Here is a 24,754-nt window from a genome sequence, read left to right as displayed (position 1 = left end):
ATCCTGTGCAGAAGAAAGGGATCCTCAGGAGCTTAGCCTAGAATGGGTGGCAGAGCTGGTGGTTGGGAGGTGGAGCTAGTGTGGGCAGACATATACGGTCTGTGCTGGGGCTGGTGGTTGGGAGGGGGGACTAGTGATGGGCAGACATATACGGTCTGTGCCGGGGCTGGTGGTTGGGCGGCGGGGATAGTGCTGGGCAGACTTATACGGTCTGTGCCAGAGCTGGTGGTTGGGAGGCGGGGATAGTGCTGGGCAAACTTATACGGTCTGTGCCAGAGCCGGTGGTGGGTGGCAGGGATAGTGCTGGGCAGACTTATACGGTCTGTGCCAGAGCTGGTGGTTGGGAGGCGGGGTTGGTGGTTGGGAGGCGGGGTTGGTGGTTGGGAGGCGGGGATAGGGCTGGCCAGACTTATAGGTCTGTGCACTGAAGAGGACAGTACAAATAAAAAAAGTAGCACATATGAATTTATCTTCTTGGGCAGACTGGATGGACCGTGCAGGTCTTTTTCTGCCGTCATCTACTATGTTACTATATTTAATTTGGTGACTCCAATAAAACATTTAAACATAAAAATCTTTGATTTAAATCAATTTTTTAACATTGGTAAACCTATGCCTTTGTTTATGTATAGTTTGAGGGGTTTATGCAGTGTTTTCTGTATTATCCAACTTTTTCCTTATCTGACAATGGGTCAGTCTCATTTGTCAGATAATAGAGACTGTACTGTACTTACATTTGAAGAAGAGCTTGAGAAGGATCCCCTTATGCTGAATGTTTGTCCCATGTAAGTAATTGTGGGGTCCTGTGATATGTGCTGGCACAGTCTGTAGCTTGATATATTGCAGGGACATGTACCATTCTATTATTTTTCCAAAAGGAACATTTAGAATTGTGGGTGAGAGGGGTGAATCACAGACCATAGATTGTTAGAAGGCATGCCTCAAGGCTCTCCACTATCCCCACTCCTTTTTAATTTATATTTTCAGCCTTTGACTAATGTTATTTAGGCATTTAATTTTTCTCCATTTTTCTATGTGGATGATGTTCAATTTTTTGTTTTAGTGGGTGATTCTATGGATGGATTGAAAAGGAAATTTGGTTACTGATTGGTGGCCCTGAATGAGTGTGTTGGTTCATAACTGTCTCCACTTGAATGTGTAAAGGAGACCTTCTGCATGAGATCTGTACAATTTGTTGTTTATTTCAGGATACTACGGTTGTTTCAGAAGTTAAGATGTTAGCAGTATTGTTTTTTTCTTCTCTTACAGTGGATTCTCGGGTTGATTTGGTGGTATCGGTGGCTTGGCAGAAGCTGAAGGCTGTTCAGCAGTTGCAATCTTCTCCGAGATCTCATGATTTCTGTACAGTGGTGCAGGATGATGGGAGTGTCTCCTGAACTACTGTAATGCTATTTATTTTGGGTTGCTTAAGGATGTTTTGAAGAAACTGCAGCAGATTCAGATATATATGATGACCTATAATAAGCTTTTGAGATATGGTCACACCTTTGCTTTATGCACTACGCTGATGGAGGCTCACATTCATTTTAAAGTGTATTCTCCAGATTTGAAGGTAATTCGGGGACTAGGGTCTTGTTATTTGGGTAGCTATTTGAGACAGTACACACCATGATTGATAGCTATGGGTTAGTGGGTCAGAGAATTTGGCAATGCCTGCAACTAAGGAGTTTAAATTGGTCAGGACACATTTATTGTCTTTTCAGGGATGGTGCATGGACTACGGAATAGACTGTTTGAGAATTTAAAAAGTGCCCAAAATTATTTGGGTTTTAAAAAACAACTTAAGACCAGGTTCTTTACAGACATTTTTTCTTGTTGATTAGGGACAGTACTTAAGGATTTTAGGAGGGGGGGGGATATTTGGGAGGGGTTATGGAGATTGGGGGCAGGCGACAAGTGGCAGAGTGGAGAATTTTAGGGTGAGCAGCAAAGGGGAGTTTATTTTATATTTTGTAGTGTATTGTACCCCACTCTGTACAGCCTATGGCTGAAAATGATAGGTTACAAAACTTTGTATTAAATTAAATTAAATGAAATAATTAGCCACACTCAGACAAAAGCCTTTGTATTATGTTAGAGACACCTTGCACTAGTGGAGACAGACATAGTCCACATGAGACGCATAAGTTCTCTGGAGTACAGACTTTGCCATCAAGTGTTTCACAACATACAGGTCCAAGCACACAACATCACTGTATAAATAACATGTAATGCAGATCTGCCAAATTACCTGGTTCCTTCGGAGAGACCCTAGGCTAGTTCAGATTATGTACCAAATACTTGGGACTCCTAATGCTCCAGTTCAACTCACCTTCAGGTTCTGGCCATCAAAGGGCAGAGAACCACTGACTAGGGTGTAGAGGATAACACCCAGACTCCATATGTCCACCTCAGGCCCATCATACTTCTTGCCCTGGAAGAGCTCGGGGGCAGCATAGGGGGGGCTCCCACAGAATGTATCCAGCTTGGACCCCAGGATGAACTCATTGCTAAAACCGAAGTCAGCAATCTTGATATTGGTATCAGCATCCAAGAGCAAGTTTTCTGCCTTTGGGGGAAGGGGATGGAGGGAAACAGTAGAGATTTTTATGTTAAAAAGCTTATATCCTGCTAATCTAAAAAATAAAATAAAATAAATTTGTCCAGATTTGTCCAGGGCAGGTCACATAAAAGCAAACATGCATAAAATTAAAAACAAACAAACCACAACAACTTTCAAAATCCATACTTGATAAGATAGGAATAATTGTTATTCTGCTTCCTCAGAGGTGAAATGAAATGTTTGGAGTTCTGAATGCTCTAGGATTGCTGGGGGGGGGGAGGGGGGGAGACAGGAGGGACAAAATTCCCCTCCGCAGTGTTCCTCCATGCTACTGGCAGCATCAAAAATGAAAGCAACCTGCCTCCAACTGGCCTCTGATCTGTTCCCTCTGCTTTGTCCTGCCTCCTCTGACACAACTTCCTGTGTCCACACAGGCAGGACACACAACAGAGGAAACACTTCAGAGGCCAGCCAGGGGAGGAGAGAAAAAAAGAGAAATACTGAATCAGGCGAAGTTGCGGTGGCAGCAGTGGGGGGAGCGGGGCGTCTCTCGGTGGCCCTGGAATAGGGTTACCATATTTTGTCCCCCCAAAAGGACACAAGCCCCGCCCCCACCCGCCCCACTCCCTTTCACGCCCTCGCTCTGCCCTTTCACATTTTCCCTTCCCCCCTGTCACACACCCCGTCACCCCCCTCCCCTTACCTTACTACTGCTCTGGTGGTCTAGTGACCTCTTCGGGGCAGGAAAGAGTCCCCACTTTCCTGCCCGGAGCGCTGCCCTGCATGCATCCTTCCTGTTGGTGATCTTGGTGCCGATTCAAAATGGCCACCGAGAGTTGAAGTGACCTCGCGAGACTTCAGGGCAGTGCTCCGGGCAGGAAAGAGGGGGCTCTTTCCTGCCCCAAAGGCGGAAGAGGTCACTAGACCACCAGGGCAGTAGTAACTAAGGGGAAGAGAGGCTAGCAATCTGCCCGTTTGTCTGTATTTCTGGACAAACGGGCAGGCTGGCGGGCAGGCTGTCCTACAGGACGGCCCACCCACCAGCCTGCCCGTTTGTCCAGAAATCCGGACAAATGGGCAGATTGGCAAAACCCACCTGGTTGCCCGGACATGTCCTCAAAAAGAGGACATGTCCGGGTAAATCCAGACATATGGTAACCCTACCCTGGAATGCTCCTAGGAAGCTATACATTTCATTGTATATTTCAAAAGCTCAAAATACAAATAAAATACCACATCTTCAAACTCCAAAGTGTGTGCATGGTTTTAGAAGTCCAAGTGAACTATGTGTATTCACTGGACAAAAAAATGTTTTAAAAGCCTCCATTCTCTGAGTTGAGGTTAGCCGAGGTACACTGGGAAGGACTGTGAGGTACACTGAATGAGAATACCAGATTGTGATAGACTAGGGAGAGTGGGCAGGAGAAGGAGGAGGAAGAGGAGGTATAATTGTCTACCTCAGGAAGCACAAGAGAGTAGTGTCCTAGAGCAGAGAGCGGAGAGACATCTCACCTTCAGATCCCGGTGCACGATGTTCTTTTGGTGACAGTAGTGAACAGCAGACACAATCTGACAAAAAAAAAAGTACAGGAAATCAGTGTGAACTCAACAGGAAACTGGGTGGAAATGAGGGATCACAGGGCAAATTCTACAGCCAGCTAACCTTCCATGTGCCTTGCCAGACTATCCCACCTGTCACACACCAGTTAATGTACCATGCCAGTTGTTAGCATGCCATGATAGCTATTCCTCTTTCAATCTGTGAGAACCAGTGGCAAAGAAAAATAAAGCCAGAAGGGGCCTGGAGAAGTAATCATTATTGGTTCCCCTGTGCCTACATCATCCTAGACAAAGGTGTGTCCGGCCTGCTCTTATCTTCCATTTATGGAGATCCCATCATGGAGGAATGGTCTTGTGGTTAGAGTACCGGTCTTGAAATACAGAGGTGGCTGGTTAAAATCCCACTGCTGCTCCTTGTGATCTTGGGCAAGTCACTTAACCCTCCATTGCCTCAGGTACAAACTTAGATTGTGAGCCCTCCTAGGACACAGAAATATCCAGTGTACCTGAATGTAACTCACCTTGAGCTACTACTGAAAAAGGTGTGAGCAAAATCCAAATTAAAAAATAAAAAATGTCTCGGTAACACATTTCTGCACTGGACCCACTCTCACAGTTAGGAAGTTAAAAACATAAACAATGTAAATGCAGGATCAGACCTGACAGTGGCTAGTCTAAAGTCAGGGTTTAAAAAAATATATATAGGAGTCTATACTCAAAGCAATTTAAACGAGCAGGAGGACTCCTGCCCTGTTAAATCATTTGTATGGGGTTATCTGCTGATATTCAACTGCAATTAACTGGTTAGTGTGGCTGAATATCAGCACTAACTACTGAAGCCACAGCCAACAATTTTGTGGGTGGTCCAGGAGCAGAGTCGACACTTATTCGGTTACTTGCCAATTCTCAGAATTTAAAGTTAATCAGACAAATCAGACTGCATAAAACAAAGTTCTACCTTTGTCCAATTTCACTTAGGTGGTTAACTGCTGAATATTGCATTTAACCGGATAAGGGACAGCCAGCAGCACAAACCCAGATATTCAATGCCAGTGCCGGGACATGGCCTGGCATTGAATATCCATAAGCATAACGCCAGCAACAGCCGAAAAAATGCTGACTGCCACCAGTTGAATATTTACCCCTTGGGTACCAGATGAGAAGAGAGGTAGTTTGGGGTAGGGGAATCTTCCCTCCCACTGAATTTGTTAGTTCTCCTCGTCCCCATTTTACCTCTACCTTCCTCAATGTTGCAAGCCTAAGATATTCTTCAGTGGCGTGCTGCGAAGCCTCTGTCACACAACAAGATTCCACTCTGCAGTGGCTGGAGGGATGAGCTCTGTTAGCTGCCCCTTCAAACACCTGCGTTTCCTAGCTGCTGTGTAAAAAGTGTCCCAGGACAGTGAGCAGGCTTGATACGAGAGCTATCATCACTTCACTGCCTAGAGAGTATTTTATTTATTTTTTCAAGTATTTATAGTCCACTTAAACTAAGCAGATTAGAAAGTAACATCTATAATTAAAGCAGTCAACAAAACAGCATACACAATTACAAATAAAATAATCCAAATAAAGAACAGAAGCACATGTACTTGTTATCCTCAATTAAACAAATGGAATAATGGGCTACAGTCTTACTATACAGTAGAGTACTCATCAAGTCTCAAATAGGCCATGAACCAGAGAGACCAAGGTTCACATCCCACTGACACTCCTTATGGACTTGGGCAAGTCACTTAACCCTGTATGGCCTCAGATACAAACTTATCCCCTCAGTCTATAACTTGGCCTCAAGTGTGCATGTAGTTTATAGAATGCCAGCACTTATGTGCACCAGAGACACCAATAATTGGCATTACATAAATTTTTAGTGTAGGTGCTGTTGTTTAAAGTATGTGCCAAACCTGCTTATAATCAAAATAGAAAAACGCCTATATTGTGACCCAAATCAGGAGATAGACGTTTATCTCACAAAACGAATAAAGCGGTATAATCGAAAGCCGAATTGGACATTTTCAACTGCACTCCGTCGCGGATGCGGACAAAGTTGATGGGGGGTGTCGAGGCGTGGTAAAGGCGGAACTGGGGCGTGGTTATCGGCCGATCAGAGATGGGCGCCTTTCGCCGATAATGGAAAAAAAAAATATGCGTTTTTAGCGAGAATTTAGGGCACTTTTCCTGGACCCTGTTTTTTCCATGAATAAGGCCCCAAAAAGTGCCCTAAATGACCAGATGACCACTGGAGGGAATCGGGGATGACCTCCCCTGACTCCCCCAGTGGTCACAACCCCCTCCTACCACAAAAATATGCCGTTTCACAACTTTTATTTTCACCCTCAAATGTCATACCCACCTCCCTGGCAGCAGTATGCAGGTCACTGGAGCAGTTATTAGGGGGTGCAGCGGACTTCAGGCAGTGTGGACCCAGGCCCATCCCCCCCCCACCTGTTACACTTGTGCTGGTAAATGGGAGCCCTCCAAACCCGCCCCCCAAACCCACTGTACCCACATGTAGGTGCCCCCCTTCACCCCTTAGGGCTATAGTAATGGTGTAGACTTGTGGGCAGTGGGTTTTGAGGGGGATTTGGGGGGCTCAGCACCCAAGGGAAGGGTGCTATGCACCTGGGAGCTGTTTTACCTTGTTTTTTTTTTTTTTTTTGTAAAAGTGCCCCCTAGGGTGCCCGGTTGGTGTCCTGGCATGTGAGGGGGACCAGTGTACTACGAATCCTGGCCCCTCCCACGAATAAATGTCTTGGAGTTATTCGTTTTTTGAACTGGGCGCTTTCGGTTTTCCATTATCGCTGATAAAAACAAAAACGCCCAGCTCAAAAAAAGATAAACGTCCATGTTTTTCGAGATACCGCTTCGGTCCGCCCTTCATGGACCCGTTCTCGGAGATAAATGCCCATGGAGATAGACGTTTCCGTTCGATTATGTCCCCTATAAAGTCACTTACAGCTACACATAGCAGGCCATGGGCACAACTTACGGAATACTATCAGTTTCATACTTAGATACACCAACTTACTCCAGCCATTGACCTGTCATAAATGAGTGCATCTAAATTTTGGCATAAATGCTTACATCTAAATTATAGGTGAATATTTCACCTCTTATACTAATACTTCAAAGGAAAGTAGGAGGGTATAAGTTAAATAGTATAATTTTACTATTCGGCCAAATAAGAATAATGAAAAATATTTTTCAGCCAAATACAAATAATGGGCATTGAGCTTTAATGTGTCTGTACACATGAACCTTATTCTACCACAACATTACTGTATTTGTTCATACTGGAATTGGCAAACACCTTTACGGTACTATGTAAGCCACATTCAGCCTGCAAATAGGTGGGAAAATGTGGGCTACAAATGTAACAAATAATAAAACAAACAAGTAATGTGAAATCAGAGATCAAGTGTTCATTTCAGTAGAATTTAGCACAGTACAGACCCATATTATTTGTATTTAAATCACTATTTGGCTGAATAAGAACAATGTATTTGGAGCACTATTCGGGCCAAATCGAATTGCCTATGAATATTCAGTACAGCCCTACTGTAAATGTTAATAAATGAAATGAAAAATGGTGGTGCACTATTACCCCTGGTGATTACGTGATGTTGGAGCAAAAGGAGGACATGTTGAGCTGTGGAAGCACTCCTTTAAAACACTAAAATATTGTCCCCACAATATGGAGGCTTAGCAATAAGCATTTGGCTAAATGGCAGATTAATATGTCTTGGAATAAACCAGTGAAACACCATGAATGCAACAAAAGTGACAATGCAACAAACAATGAAGGAATGCTTACCTGCAAAAGATTTATATATAAATCCCAATGTGACCACTGGTATTCACACTACATATAACAATAGTAAGTATAAGAATGTTTATGGGTCATGTACTAAGAATTCCAAAATTACTGTAAGTAATGTGTATATATATATATATATATATATATATATATATATAGAGAGAGAGAGAGAGAGAGAGAGAGATAGAGATAGAGAGAGAGAGAGAGAGAGATAGAAACTTCACATACATTTTTTAGGAAAAATTCTCAGAGTTGTAACTCACCCAAACAGAGTGCTCACTGATAGGTAAAAGCAACTCCTACAGGGTGGATAAGTTTCACAATCATTGAATTTCTCACCTTTATTTTGATTTTTGTTGCAAGCAACCTTTGTGCCCCAATAATCTGTACTTCTGCTATACAAATATATTACAATTAAACAGTGAAAAAATATCAATCACACACTTTCACAAGTCGCATAGCATTTTATGTGTCCCCCACATTTATGGGACCACACATATATATGTAATATACTTCTTAATGTACATTCCCCCACATTTATAGAGAACACACACTATATATGTAATATACTCTTAATGTTACTCAATGTTAGCTTTGATATTATTAACTTAATAACTATATAACACTTATTTCAGGGCTGTCAGGTGTACTCACCACACCCGACAGCCATTATAATATGACGCTTCTCCTCCACAGCTCCTCTATGCACTGGAGGCTTAAGCTGGCAGTGTCTCTCCTAATGTCCAACACCACAGAGTTTCGACAGTGTCTGCGTCAAGGACCTGGGTTCATGCTGTCGCAACCTGCAAACAACAATAAGTGCACCAATCTAGGGATCATGCAAAAGATGGCATGATCCCTGGATTGGGCACAGCATCCCTGGATGCAGGGCCGGTCTTAGCAAGTGCGGGGCCCTATGCAGACCAATTTGGTGGGCCCCATCCTAGCCCCGCCCCACCCCATTGATAAAATTATTCCATTTTTAGAACATTTTTTTATTTATGAAATTTCAAATAAAGACAAATGAAGCTAAACTTGTACAAAAACTGATTGAATAATAAGCACAATGCTATCATGAAACCTCCCCTCCCCAGAAAATTATTCAGTTCAAGTCCACTACAATTAGTAGTTCCAATTCTCATAACAAAGGAGAATAAAGGAAAAATATTAAGAAAAGATTCAGTACTTTCAAATTCCCCTATTACTCTGTAACCCATATGCAATAAAATAAAAATGAAATGAAAAGATATACAATAAAATTAAGTGATATGTAAATATAATGTACAATATAAAAACATATAGACCACCAAGGTATTAAATTGTTTTAAATATATACCACAACTCTCTGACTCAAGAAGACTCCGACTCTGTCATCCATAATTGTCTGACAACACACAGAAAAAAATAAGTAAAAAAAAAAAAGTCAGAATTAATACCTTATACACAATATACCAGCCATACGGAAAATGCAGATTATCAACAATATGAAGCTAGCAAGGGATCATAATATCACAATTCTCATGTAGAGCCACAAAACACCCTTTTAGAGAGAGTGTGTCATGATTTAGGCTCTACACCCTTTCCGATGTTTGGTGCCACCTTAGTAAGGCCAACACACAATCTCTCCACTGCAAAACACTATATACAAACGTGTGCAAAAACACACTCATAACCTTAACAAACCATAACAGCACTAATTCCAAGGACAGGACGAGCTACACCTTATGCGTGGCGTGGAAAGGCAACTGTAATTACACCGGGCTCTAAAACACCAGTGCACAACCTAGTGAAAAAAAACAAACAAAAAGGGCTGCAAACTATACGCTAGCAGAATACTGCACCTTCCTTGATCACACCTGAAAAACACATGAATGCAAAATACTGAACTGGAAAGTTACCTCAAGAAGTCAGACTCAGTATGTAGCAATACTATAAAAATTAAAACTTACATGAAAAATATCACAGATGCACATTTCCAAAAACTAACATATTCCAATTAATAAATCCTGAATAAAATAGTTTTTTCTACCTTTGTTGTCTGGTGACTTTGTTTTTCTGATCATGCTGGCTCAGTATCAGATTGTGCTGCTATCTGTCCTCTTAACTCCGTTTCCAGGGCTTCCTTTCCATTTATGTCTTTACTTTCCGCCTTTCTTCTTCATTTCTTGCCCTACATCCGTAAGTAAAAGCTGGGTCCGCCGCAGACTTGACTGTCCAGTGGATCCAGCTTCTGCCTATTTTCTATATCCATGTGCACTTTTTCTCCTCTCTTCCTTTTCCCTCACCTCATCTCCTTCCTCACTCTTCCCTCGCCTCCATCCATGTCCAGCATTTCTTCTCTCTCCTCCATCCACCCATGTCCAGCGACCCTCCTGTCCCCCCTGCCATCCATCTATGTCCAGCAACTCCCCCTGTCCCCTCTGTCCTCCCCTGCCATCCACCTATGTCCAGAGACCCCCTCCCCTCCATCCACCCATGTTGTGACCCTCCTGTGCCCCCTGCCCTCCCCCTATGTCCAGAAGCCCTCCTCCCCTCCATCCACCCCATGTCCAGTGACCCTGTGCCCCCTGCCCTCCCCTGCCATCCACCTATGTCCAGAAACCCCCCTACCCTGCCATCCACCCATGTCCAGCGACCCTCCTGTGCCCCCTGCCCTCCACCTATGTCCAGAACCCCCCTCCCCTGCCATCCACTCATGTCCAGCGACCCTCCTGTCCCCCCCGCCATCCATGTCCAGCAACCCCCCCTGTCCCCTATGCCCTCCCCCGCCATCCACCCATGTCGTGACCTTCCTGTGCCCCCTGCCCTCCCCCTATGTCCAGAAGCCCTCCTCCCCTCCATCCACCCCATGTCCAGCGACCCTCCTGCCCCCCTTGCCAATGCCATCCACCTATGTCCAGTAACCCCCCCCGTCCCCCCTGCCCTCCACCCATGTCCCGCGACGCGAGTCTCCTCGTTCCCCTGCTGCTCCCCCTCCCTCCAGCCACCTGAGACATCTCCCGTCTGCCCCCCCCCGACCCGCCAAACGACCCTCTTCTGTCGCCCGCACCTCACCTGACCCGACCCAGCATTTTAAAAAACCCTCCAAGCGGCGGTGCCGGTGCCTCGCATCTGAGAGAAGAAAACTCGCTTCGTCGTTGGCCGGCCTTCCCTCAAGTCCCGCCCTTGCGGAAGTTACATCAGAGGGCGGGACTTAAGGGAAGGCCGGCCAACGACGAAGCGAGTTTTCTTCCCTCAGACGCGAGGCACCGGCACCGCCGCTTGGAGGGTTTTTTAAATGCTGGGTCGGGTCAGGTGAGGTGCGGGCGACAGAAGAGGGTCGTTTGGCGTGGCGGGGAGGGGGGGGTCAGACGGGAGATGTCTCAGGTGGTTGGAGGGAGGGGGAGCAGCAGGGGAACGAGGAGACTCGCGTCGCGGGACATGGGTGGAGGGCAGACGAGTGTGGTCGGCGAGGCAGAGGCGAGGCACGCCGCGTGGGGCCCCCTTAGGCGCGGGGCCCTATGCGGCTGCCTCTGCCTAAGACCGGCCCTGCCTGGATGCAGACAGTATTGCACCTTCAACACTGGATTCTGAGGTAATACTCAAAACAATCTGAACTGGGAATGTGGAGCTTAAAGAGAAAAAACAGTGCAGCTCTGGGAGGCATGGGCTGAACTCAGGGAAGTGGTAAACAGAGCAGAAAAAGCTGAAAAGAGTACTTCTGACAAGGAGAATATCTTGCTAACCCTGAAGCAAGAATCAAGATAGTATTACCAAACAAAGCAGCAGGAGGGGAGTGGGAACAGAATCAGGCTCTTCAAGCAAACAATGCCTGTTCCTTGAATAGCTTGATTCTCTGAACCTACTCTCCTCCTGCTGCTTTGACTTTGTGTGGGACACTGTTGTTCTTTCCACTCCAGTGGTTTGTCAGTATTACCAGACAATGCAGAAATTAATGCAAAAAGTTGAAGACTTAGGAAACTGCTCAAGGAGATGCAACTTATGGGGATCCTGAAGGGTGGACAGGAAGTAATTTGGAATTTTATATTAGCAAACTCTTGAGACATATATTCCAAGCCACCCTGCTCCCAGAAGATCTGGGCTCATAGGGTCCCAGGACATCTCCCTCTGATGAGCAATATGCCTAGAACAGTTCTTGAATGCAAGGCCTGGGGACCAATGGCGGCCCCATTGCCTTTCTGAAAGGTTTTTCTGCTACTCTATGCCTGTCTACCTAAGCTCAGAACAGAAAGGAGAAAGTGATAGGGGAAGAGCCTATGTTTGAAGGACAAGGTATTTCTCAATAGACAAGAGAATGTATTTGGAAATGCACTCCTCCTTGAGGATATCCCCCAGTGAAACGTTTGAAAGCATGCTGGTGTGGATGGATATCACTGACACACACTGATCAGTAGTACTGCACACAGAAAGATATTTGATGGCTCTTCTTCAGTTCATTAGAATTCAAAGTGGCCCTGCCTTAAAAATTAGTGAAGACCACTGGCATAGAAAAATCCTTCTTAAAATCTTACCTATAAACCTAAACACCTGATACTAAATCTAGTCAGGAAAGCAGGCCCCTTGTAATATAAAGAAACCAAAGTATGAATCTTTCTGGATGACAGGGCTGAGTAAAACAGGCCTTCTGGGCGGTGAAAAAACAGACTCCTTGCATGAAATGCAACAGCTTTACTGTACCCAACTAAATTAAGCATAGTAAAGAAAGGAGAAGTTCTTCACTTTACGGAAATAAAGAAGTTAAAAAGATTTTGAGGCTTCATTTTCCCAGGGATCCTTCATTCTTGGAGATTGTTACAGAGCGGAAGAGCAGTTAAAAGCATAATCCTCAATTCAACCACAAGATGCTGCAGAAAATAATTGAAGCATTTGATGCAGAAGAGGAGATTTGACACCCTTAAGAGCTTAGAAGAGCCTGAGGTCTACCCTCGGAGTTTACTCTCTGAATTAAATACTGGTGGGAAACTATCTTAAAGGTTTTGTTTGTAATTACCTTGGATTGTAAGCTCTGTCGAACAGGGACTCTCTCTTCATGTTCAAGTGTATAGCATTGCGTACATCTAGTAGCACTATAGAAATGATAAGTAGTAGTAGTTCTGTTGCAGGCTGGGTAAAAAACATTATACAAGCTCATTTTCAAAGCACTTAGCCTCTCAAAGTTCCATAGAAACCTATGGAACTTAGCCTCCCAAAGTGCTTTGAAAATATGCCTCTTTGTGTTATTGGTCTTAGTACATTGCTATTCATGGATAACAGTAAAATGGTGTACAATAAATAGGAGTGTCACCATGACTGAGCGCGGCATGGGGGATCCCTCAAGAGAAATTTAGAGCACTGGGGCAAAGACAGTCAGCTAGCTTGAGCAGAGATCAACCTTCATCTTGACGATACTAATACAAATAATGTGCACGAATGCAAGGAATTCCTCCAATTATGGGTAATCCACTGGCCCAACATGCAACCCACCCACAAGAAAGGACACACACTAGACATCATAACTCACAAATTCTCATCAGAAGCGAACCTCACAATCAGAGACACAAAATGGACAGTCACACCATGGTCAAACCACTACAAGGCAAACACTTCCCTCCTCTGGAAAACAAAAGAGACACAACAAAAACAAGAAAAAAGAACCTATACTACAAGAGGCAAAATAGACCCTCTAACATTTTGGCAACAAATACAGTGGTGGAAATAAGTATTTGATCCCTTGCTGATTTTGTAAGTTTGCCCACTGACAAAGACATGAGCAGCCCATAACTGAAGGGTAGGTTATTGGTAACAGTGAGAGATAGCACATCACAAATTAAATCCGGAAAATCACATTGTGGAAAGTATATGAATTTATTTGCATTCTGCAGAGGGAAGTAAGTATTTAATCCCTCTGGCAAACAAGACCTAATACTGGTGGCAAAACCTTGTTGGCAAGCACAGCGGTCAGACGTCTTCTGTAGTTGATGATGAGTTTGCACACATGTCAGGAGGAATTTTGGTCCACTCCTCTTTGCAGATCATCTCTAAATCATTAAGAGTTCTGGGCTGTCGCTTGGCAACTCGCAGCTTCAGCTCCCTCCATAAGTTTTCAATGGGATTAAGGTCTGGTGACTGGCTAGGCCACTCCATGACCCTAATGTGCTTCTTTCTGAGCCACTCCTTTGTTGCCTTGGCTGTATGTTTTGGGTCATTGTCGTGCTGGAAGACCCAGCCACGACCCATTTTTAAGGCCCTGGCGGAGGGAAGGAGGTTGTCACTCAGAATTGTACGGTACATGGCCCCATCCATTCTCCCATTGATGCGGTGAAGTAGTCCTGTGCCCTTAGCAGAGAAACACCCCAAAACATAACATTTCCACCTCCATGCTTGACAGTGGGGACGGTGTTCTTTGGGTCATAGGCAGCATTTCTCTTCCTCCAAACACGGCGAGTTGAGTTCATGCCAAAGAGCTCAATTTTTGTCTCATCTGACCACAGCACCTTCTCCCAATCACTCTCGGCATCATCAGGTGTTCACTGGCAAACTTCAGACGGGCCGTCACATGTGCCTTCCGGAGCAGGGGGACCTTGCGGGCACTGCAGGATTGCAATCCGTTATGTCGTAATGTGTACAATGGTTTTCGTGGTGACAGTGGTCCAGCTGCCTTGAGATCATTGACAAGTTCCCCCCTTGTAGTTGTAGGCTGATTTCTAACCTTCCTCATGATCAAGGATACCCCACGAGGTGAGATTTTGCGTGGAGCCCCAGATCTTTGTCGATTTTGTACTTCTTCCATTTTCTTACTATGGCACCAACAGTTGTCTCCTTCTCGCCCAGCGTCTTACTGATGGTTTTGTAGCCCATTCCAGCCTTGTGCAGGTGTATGATCTTGTCCCTGACATCCTTAGACAGCTCCTTGCTCTTGGCCATTTTGTAGAGGTTAGAGTCTGACTGATTCACTGAGTCTGTGGACAGGTGTCTTTCATACAGGTGACCCATTGCCGACAGCTGTCTGTCATGCAGGTAACGAGTTGATTTGGAGCATCTACCTGGTCTGTAGGGGCCAGATCTCTTACTGGTTGGTGGGGGATCAAATACTTATTTCCCTCTGCAGAATGCAAATAAATTCCTATACTTTCCACAATGTGATTTTCCGGATTTAATTTGTGATGTGCTATCTCTCACTGTTACCAATAACCTACCCTTCAATTATGGGCTGCTCATGTCTTTGTCAGTGGGCAAACTTACAAAATCAGCAAGGGATCAAATACTTATTTCCACCACTGTATATACCGACGAATGGACAGCAACTACAGACTCACCCCATTTTTTACAAGAATGGGACAACAGATGCAGAACAGTTCTAGACAAGATAGCACCGCTCCAAACCAGAACCTCACACAGAAAAAGCTCAATCCCATGGTTTAACGAAGAACTGAAAGAACTAAAAACACAGGTCAGAAGACTAGAAAGAGCATGGAGCAAAAAAAAAAAAAAAGACGAACACACACTCAAACAGTGGAAACAATTACAAAGAAATTACAAATACAACATCAGACAAACCAAGAGAACGTACTAGAAAAACTATAATAGGACCAAATTACAAGGACACACACAAACTCTTTTCACTTGTAAACAATCTCCTAAACATCACACAGGTCACATCGAATAGCATAGACACCCCTTCGGCAACCAACCTAGCGAACTATTTCAATGAAAAAATCATAAAGCTTCGACGCATGATACCAAGCAATACTATTGAGTACACAAGCATCCTTGAATGCTTAGACCCAAAAACGGAGGAATACCCAGCCGATCGATTGTGGACCAATTTTGACTTGATTTCAGTAGAGGAACTCACATACTGGCTCAGAAAATATGCCAAATCTCAATGCGAACTTGACATTTGCCCTACCAGCCTAATAAGAGCCGCACCCAAACAATTCAAAAAAGACCTCACGAACCAAGTAAACCACAGACTCCTAAATGGTCTCTTCCCCTCGGAAAAAGGAAATATCTAACTCACTCCGCTGCCAAAAGATGCTAAGAAAAGCACAATGGACCTAACCAACTACCGACCAGTTGCCTCAATCCCGCTCATAACAAAATTGATGGAACTCATAGTGACAAAACAACTCACAGAATACCTGACCAAACACTCAATTCTACATGAGTCTCAATCAGGATTTCGATCAAATCATAGCACGGAAACTGTACTAGTGTTTGCAATGAACTCATTCAAGAAAACAATTGCAACCGGCAAGAACATACTCATACTACAATTCGACATGTCTAGTGCTTTCGACATGGTGGATCATGGAATATTACTACACCTATTAGAATACTTCGGAATCGGAGGCCCAGTTCTCAAATGGTTCAAAGAATTCCTCACCACCAGATCCTACCAAGTAACAACGAACACTGATAGATCACCACCTTGGATACCGGAATGCGGAGTCCCTCAAGGATCCCCCCCTTTCACCAACTATCTTCAACCTAATGATGATACCACTAGCCAAACTCCTAGCCAATCAAAACCTTAACCCCTACATATATGCTGATGTCACGATCCACATCCCGTTCAAAAGTGATCTAAACGAAATAACCAATGAGATCAACCAGAGCCTCCAAATCGTGCACTCCTGGGCAGACTCATTCCAGTTAAAACTTAACGCAGAAAAAACTCAATGTCTAGTTCTCACTTCCCAATATAATACAAACAACTACACCAACATAACCACACCACACTGCACACTTCCCATTTCAGAAAATCTGAAAATTCTTGGAGTCACTATTGACCGAAACCTCACACTAGACACCCATGTGAAGATACAACGAAAAAATGTTCTACTCAATGTGGAAACTCAAAAGAATAAAACCTTTTTTCCCAAGAAACATCTTCTGCACCCTAGTACAGTCACTAGTGATAAGTCACCTGGACTACTGCAACGCTCTGTACGCAGGTTGTAAAGAACAGACCATTAAAAAAATCCAAACAGCCCAGAACACCGTAGCTCGAAGTTTGGAAAAACTAAATACGAAAGTGCGAAGCCCCTAAGAGAGAAACTACACTGGCTCCCGCTCAAGGAACGAATTGAGTTCAAGATCTGCACGACCGTACACAAAATCATTCACGCAGATGCCCCACTCTACATGTTAAACCTAGTGGACTTACCGCCAAGAAACACCAAAAGATCAGCCCGCAATTCCTCCATTTGAACTTCCCCAGCTGTAAAGGAATTAAATACAAACAGGCATATGCTACTACCTTTGCGTACAAAAGCACACAGATATGGAATGCACTACCCATGGCCCTGAAAACCATGGACAACTTAACCAGCTTTCGCAAATCTTTGAAGACACATCTCTTCAACAAAGCCTACAAAAGACATCCTAATGAAACTAATCACTCCTAAACCACCCAAGTGCTTCAAAAACACCTCTCACACGACCCTTACTATCACCTTTCCATTTAAATCCTCATCTACCTTCAGCTTATTACCGACTGTATTTAAGATCATGTAATGACTATATCATAATAACACTCTGTAAGCCACATTGAGCCTGCAAAAAGGTGGGATAATGTGGGGTACAAATGCAATAAATAAAATAAAATAAATAAAATAGATGAAGACCATCTACAGTGGCTCCAAGAAAACCCATCTCCAGGTGGCAAAGTGGTCTCCCTTTAAAAAATGCAAAGGACAGACCAATGAAGCCCACTTAGAACCAATTCTCTACATAACTAATGGGTTAACACTGTTATATGGTTATGGTGCTTACTTTAGAAGCACTATTTGTGATTTAACATAAACTGGCACCTTAGATGTCCAAACTGAAAGGATGTCCAAATCATGATTTTACAAAGCCAGGATATGAATGTCTAAAACAGAAGAAGGTGCATCTGGCAAGATCTGAGCGTGTTCTGGGCAGGACTTGGGTGGGCTAACAATATGGATGTTCATTCCTGTTTGCAGAAGGGGGAGGAATGTCCATGTTCATAAGGGTCAATATCAGGAGTTAGACCTGCAACCTGGAACTTTCAAAGTACCATTTTTAGAAGTGTCAGTTATTGTTTGCTCTTACCCTCTGTTGACTTTAAAATATAACACTGGATAAGTGCACAGTACAAACATCTACACTGTATGTACAGCCCCCATAATCCCACACATTATAGAACTCTTAAACCTATGTCCCTCCCTTTAGCCTTCCCTGGCAGATCCAAAACTCTGTACTGCTCTAACACGAGTACTTGCTCCCCTCTTGACCCCCCACTAACAGTTCTGATTCCCCTCCTCACCTTCCCATGTGTTCGGATCCCCTTCCTCACCCTCAGGCTCCAATCTCCCTCTTGCTCCCGCAATTGAATCCTGATCCCCTACACAAAACCCTGGCCCAGACAAAACAGGCACGGCACCCCGAGTCTTACACTCACCTACATCCAATTACAGTGGTCCTGTGCTACAGCAGTCCCCCTCTGCTGCTGCCCAGGATGGTGCCAGGATCACAGATGATGCCTTGGCCTTCCAGCACGGCTAGAAGGCAGAGACACCAGGATCCAACAGTACTGGAGGGCAATGGGAAATGACTGACTGATTCTGGTACTGGGGTTGTGTTGGGTGGGTGGCTTTATGAAGGCTGACACAGATCCCGGGGCTGAGTGAAGAGGGCTGATGCTGGCAGGTAGCAGTGAAAGGACTGAAATTGGGGGAGTGAGAAAGAAGAAGATGACAAACTGGAAAGGGGAAAAACAATGGTGTAAAAGCAGAAGGATGGATGCTGGAGAAAGAAGGAAAGATAGAACAAATATTGTGAAAATGATGAGGCTACTGTGATGATGAAGCTCCCACCTCAGGATCCCAGGTCCCTCTTTCACTCAGGGTGAGCTGGTTCTCAGTATGCAGATTTTATGCAAATTAGTATCCTACCCCTTTCTACTCGGGGTGACCTGGTTCTCAAAGAGGCAAACATAGTCAGGTCTCACCAATCGCTATTTTCATACACATCTTTATTCCAGCCTCTGGGGCACACTTCTTTTAGCTTAAAACACTTTCACAAGCTTAAACAGTTCTTCCAGCTTAACCCTTTCATTTCTTCCTACTCGGTGCAATCTTCCATTTTAAACATTTCTTCTTGCACAGTTCAATTTCCATAGATTTCTTCCCCCTGAGCCCTCTCACACAGGCATTTGGGCTCAGTACTAACTCAGTCCCTGGACACACAGTCCCTCCTTGTAGCACACAGCTCATAAGTAGTGCCATACTGGGAAAGACCAAAGGTCCATCTAGCCCAGCATCCTGTCACCGACAGTGGCCAATCCAGGTCAAGGGCACCTGGCACGCTCCCCAAACGTAAAAACATTCCAGACAAGTTATACCTAAAAATGCGGAATTTTTCCAAGTCCATTTAATAGCGGTCTATGGACTTGTCCTTTAGGAATCTATCTAACCCCTTTTTAAACTCCGTCAAGCTAACCGCCCGTACCACGTTCTCCGGCAACGAATTCCAGAGTCTAATTACACGTTGGGTGAAGAAAAATTTTCTCCGATTCGTTTTAAATTTACCACACTGTAGCTTCAACTCATGCCCTCTAGTCCTAGTATTTTTGGATAGCGTGAACAGTCGCTTCCCATCCACCTGGTCCATTCCACTCATTATTTTATACACTTCTATCATATCTCCCCTCAGCCGTCTCTTCTCCAAGCTGAAAAGCCCTAGCCTTCTCAGCCTCTCTTCGTAGGAAAGTCGTCCCATCCCCACTATCATTTTCGTCGCCCTTCGCTGTACCTTTTCCAATTCTACTATATCTTTTTTGAGATACGGAGACCAGTACTGAACACAATACTCCAGGTGCGGTCGCACCATGGAGCGATACAACGGCATTATAACATCCGCACACCTGGACTCCATACCCTTCCTAATAACACCCAACATTCTATTCGCTTTCCTAGCCGCAGCAGCACACTGAGCAGAAGGTTTCAGCGTATCATCGACGACGACGCCCAGATCCCTTTCTTGATCCGTAACTCCTAACGCGGAACCTTGCAAGACGTAGCTATAATTCGGGTTCCTCTTACCCACATGCATCACTTTGCACTTGTCAACATTGAACTTCATCTGCCACTTGCACGCCCATTCTCCCAGTCTCGCAAGGTCCTCCTGTAATCGTTCACATTCCTCCTGCGACTTGACGACCCTGAATAATTTTGTGTCATCGGCGAATTTAATTACCTCACTAGTTATTCCCATCTCTAGGTCATTTATAAATACATTAAAAAGCAACGGACCCAGCACAGACCCTGCGGGACCCCACTAACTACCCTCCTCCACTGAGAATACTGGCCACGTAATCCTACTCTCTGCTTCCTATCTTTCAACCAGTTCTTAATCCATAATAATACCCTACCTCCGATTCCATGACTCTGCAATTTCTTCAGGAGTCTTTCGTGCGGCACTTTGTCAAACGCCTTCTGAAAATCCAGGTATACAATATCAACCGGCTCCCCCATTGTCCACATGTTTGCTTACCCCCTCAAAAAATGCATTAGATTGGTGAGGCAATGACTTCCCTTCACTAAATCCGTGCTGACTTTGTCTCATCAGTCCATGTTTTTGTATATGCTCTGCAATTTTTATTCTAATAATAGCCTCCACCATCTTGCCCGGCACCGACGTCAGACTCACCGGTCCTATAATTTCCCGATCTCCTCTGGAACCCTTCTTAAAAATCGAGTAACATGGCTACCCTCCAGTCTTCCGGTACTACACTCGATTTTTAGGGACAGATTGCATATTTCTAACAGTAGTTCCGCAAGTTCATTTTTTAGTTCTATTAATACTCTGGGATGAATACCATCAGGTCACGGTGATTTACTACTCTTCAGCTTGCTGAACTGACCCATTACATCCTCCAAGGTTACAGAGAATTTGTTTAGTTTCTCCGACTCCCCCGCTTCAAATATTCTTTCCGGCACCGGTGTCCCCCTCAAATCCTCCTCGGTGAAGACCGAAGCAAAGAATTCATTTAATTTCTCCGCTACGGCTTTGTCCTCCTTGATCGCCCCTTTAACACCATTTTCGTCCAGCGGCCCAACCGACTCTTTGGCCGGTTTCCTGCTTTTAATGTATCTAAAAAAATTTTTACTATGTATTTTTGCTTCCAACGCTAATTTCTTCTCAAAGTCCTTTTTTGCCCTCCTTATCTCCGCTTTGCATTTGGCTTGGCATTCCTTATGATCTATCCTGTTACTTTCAGTTGGTTCTCTTCTCCACTTTCTGAAGGATTGTTTTTTGGCTCTAATGATTTCCTTATCTTACTGTTTAGCCACGCCGGCTGACGTTTAGTCTTTTTTCCCTTTTTTCTAATACGTGGAATATATTTGTCCTGAACCTCCAGGATGGTGTTTTTAAACAGCATCCACGCCTGATGCAAGTTTTTTACTCTGCGAGCTGCTCCTTTCAGTCTTTTTTTCACCATTTTTCTCATTTTGTCGTAATCACCTTTTCTATAGTTAAACGCTAGCGTACTTGATTTCCTAGTTTCACTTCCTTCAATGCCAATATCAAAACCGATCATATTATGATCACTGTTATCAAGCGGCCCTCGTATCGTTACCCCCTGCACTAGATCATGAGCACCACTAAGGACTAAGTCTAGTATTTTTCCTTCTCTTGTCGGCTCCTGAACTAGCTGTTCCATGAAGCTGTCCTTGATTTCATCAAGAAATCTTATGTCCCTTGCGTGCACAGATGTTACATTAACCCAGTCTATATGCGGGTAATTGAAATCCCCCATTATTATTGTGTTGCCCAGTTTGTTTGCGTCCCTGATTTCCTTTAACATTTCCGCATCCGTCTGTTCGTCCTGGCCAGGCGGACGGTAGTACACTCCTATCACTATCCTTTTCCCCTTTGCACATGGAATTTCAATCCACAGTGATTCCAAGGAGTGTTTTGTTTCCTGCAGAATTTTCAATCTATTCAAGGCTCTCGTTAATATACAATGCTACCCCTCCACCAAGCCTGTATTTCTGTACAAGGATATCCTTGAATAATTGATTAAAAGTATAAATAAAATAAAATAAAAGAAGGACAGGGAATTGATAAAAACGTGTTGGGCTCGGGATTTAGCCAGACCGGGATTATCTTTAAACTTTGATTTGTTGACGTCTCGGATTCCGGAGATGACAGGGAATGCGGGTCTCTGGGAATATCAATACCGGATTCTGCACAGAGCATACCTTACAAAAACTCAGATCTTTCAGATGGGTGGGGTTGAGAATCCTTTGTGCGAGAAGTGTGGGAGATTACCGGGGTCTCTGTTTCATTGTTTATGGGAGTGTTATCAGGTACAGCGTTTTTGGATCGCTGTCCTGCACTATTTGTCCTTTTTGTTGGGCTCTAAAGTTGTACGCTCCCCGGTTGGGATACTGTTGGATAAGTATGAGAGCTTTGTTTTGCAGGGCACAACAGGGAAACATTTGGTCCGTAAGGCCTGTCTAGTTGGTAAACAGCTGCTTCTCTGGCAGTGGGTGGGCGGCTCTCTCCCGAATTTCTGGCACTGGAGAAATAGGTTTCACAAGCTGATGCTTTTTGAGCGACGGGCGGTGCGAGGCTCCTCTAGGAGGAGGAAGACTTTTTTGGACATTTGGGGCCCATATATTCAATCATTACATACAAGGAGTAGGAATATGGTACTTAATTCCCTTTGATTCTGGGGAGCATAAGGGGTAATCAACATTTAGACACAAACTCTGGAAGATACCTCTGGGGAGGGGGAGCAGAGTAGAGAGGGAGGAGGGGATAGGAGCAGCTTGGGAGGGGGGTGGGGTGGAACATAAAGGTTGGATAGGGAAAAGGACAACTTCAAATGGTGAGATGTGCTTCTCCTGCTTACACACTTCTAAGTGTTAACTTCTAAGTAAAGGGCTTTGGGGGGAGGGGAGATGAATGTACATCATAGTGGTGTAATAATAAACAACAACTACAAAGTTCCTGTAAACAGTTTATATTTTATTTGGAAGTTTCTTTTACAGTATAACCATAAGCATTCTGTTACGAGTTACACGGGTGAGAAGGGTGAAGGGGGGAGTACAGAGGGTGGGGGGGGGGGGGGAATAAAAATATCAATAGCAGGAACTTCCATGTTCACACGCGTGTTACGTTATTCCAATAATTTTGTCATTTTATAATATTAAGTATGTACAGCTGTAACATGCTGAACCATCAATAAAAAAATTGTTTAAAAACTAAAAGTTATCCGGTCCTTGATAGGAAGCCAATGCAGTTTTTTTAATGAAAAAACTTTGTACCATAAGAAAATATTTTGATTCTAAACAATATGAACGATTAGTTCATTCTATACTGTTATCAACTCTTGATTAATTTGATTTACTTAGACTGTTCAAAGGGTCTATTAAGAAAATTATAAACGGTGGAGAATACTGCAGTTAGGCTGATTGTTGGCTTATCCAAGTAGATCTTCGCCATTTGCAAGGTCTCAGACTTGGTCAGCTTCCTTTCGTCCCGCCAGGCGGGGATGACGCTCCGCAGCCGATCGAAAGCCACATTCAGCGCCACCATGCGTCTCCTCTCCTGAGCGGCACAGCCATGTGGGCTTCCTCGCTCCTCAGTTCCAGACACTGCGCATCCCAGCCGGGGCTGCTTAAGGAAACGTATGACGTCAGAAGGCGGGACTAAGGGCACGAAATAACTCATCGAAGCAAGCAGGGAGGGAAGGCTGGAGACGCAGCAGGGCTTAAATAAGGCGGCGCTTTAACGGAGAGGTACTAAACAAGATGGATGGGAGCGGGAGGGGACGGTGGGGGGCGAAGGAAAATCGCTGCACATGTTTGGGAGCGGGAGGGGAGGTAAGCATGGCGCCCTCCTGCCATGCTTACCTCTGTAATGGAGCCGGCTCGCCCCAAACAACAACCGGCTCGCAAGAGCTGTCAAAAATTAACAAGCAGCTCTTGCGAGCCGGACAGAGCCAGCTCCAGCACACCACTGGGTGAGTAGGACAGTTTCTGTGCTGTGGGCTGGACGGAAGCCCTATTGTGACTCATGTAGAATGGAAAATTTTTGTATGTAGTCGTTGATTTGAGAGGTCACCCGGTTTTCCATCAATTTAATTAGTAAAGGAATGGAGGCGATGGGGCGGTAGTTGGTGACATTGCTCGCTGGTTTCTTAGGATTTTTCGGTATTGGTGTAAGCAGTATCTTGCCATGTTCAGTGGGGAATGAACCTTGCTGTAGCAGAAGGTTTAGGTGGGATGTGAGATCTATGATAAAGCGTTCTGGGGCATTTTTCATTAAGTAGTTGGGACATGGGTCGAGATGGCAGTGAGATTTGGAACGTTTGGTGAGTGCCACAGAGACTTCTTTCGTGGTAAGGAGGGTGAAGTTTGTCCATGAACGGTCGGCTGGAATTTCATCTCCATAGGGATCCAATTCATCGAGAAAGGAATCAATGTTAGTACAATCTTGTGAAATTGTGCTGCAAAGATTGGTGATTTTGTTATTGAAGTAATTTGCCAGCTGGTCAGCCGATGGGCAGTTTGTGTAGGATGATGTGACTGGGTTGGTATTAATAAGATTCTTTATGAGTTGGTATTGTTTTTTATGTCTGTACTGCTGGTTAAAATTGTTTGTGTGTAGTAGGATCTTTTTGCTAATCACTTCTGTTTCACATCTGTTAACAGAATTCGGATGCATTTGACTAACAATTTTTTTTTCACTTTTTTTTTTAACGTTAAATTTTTATTGAATATAAGAAAAATGTACAGACATTATATGCTCATTACAACTAAGCATAATTGGTCTAACAAACTTGTATTGAAAAA

General features: G+C 44.3%; 1 protein-coding gene across 5 annotated transcripts in view; it reads right to left on the bottom strand.

Annotated features, from left to right (window-relative positions):
* Positions 1 to 24,754, bottom strand: part of MARK4 (microtubule affinity regulating kinase 4) — a 672,690-nt gene that overhangs the window by 184,133 nt on the left and 463,803 nt on the right. For 4 of the 5 annotated variants that reach the window (XM_030220223.1, XM_030220221.1, XM_030220224.1 and 1 more), the window contains 2 exons: positions 4,076 to 4,132; positions 2,333 to 2,569 (listed from right to left, as the gene is read on the bottom strand). In XM_030220223.1, the coding sequence (XP_030076083.1) occupies positions 2,333 to 2,569; positions 4,076 to 4,132 (294 nt within the window). The remainder of the gene's footprint in view (positions 1 to 2,332; positions 2,570 to 4,075; positions 4,133 to 24,754) is intronic. The other variant, XM_030220222.1, reaches the window with a different exon arrangement.

The sequence above is a fragment of the Microcaecilia unicolor genome, chromosome 11 (assembly GCF_901765095.1).
Source record: "Microcaecilia unicolor chromosome 11, aMicUni1.1, whole genome shotgun sequence".
In the NCBI taxonomy this organism is placed as follows: Eukaryota; Metazoa; Chordata; class Amphibia; order Gymnophiona; family Siphonopidae; genus Microcaecilia; species Microcaecilia unicolor.
The sequence above is the reverse complement of the archived record's forward strand: the minus strand, read 5'-3'. Positions and strand labels throughout refer to the sequence as shown.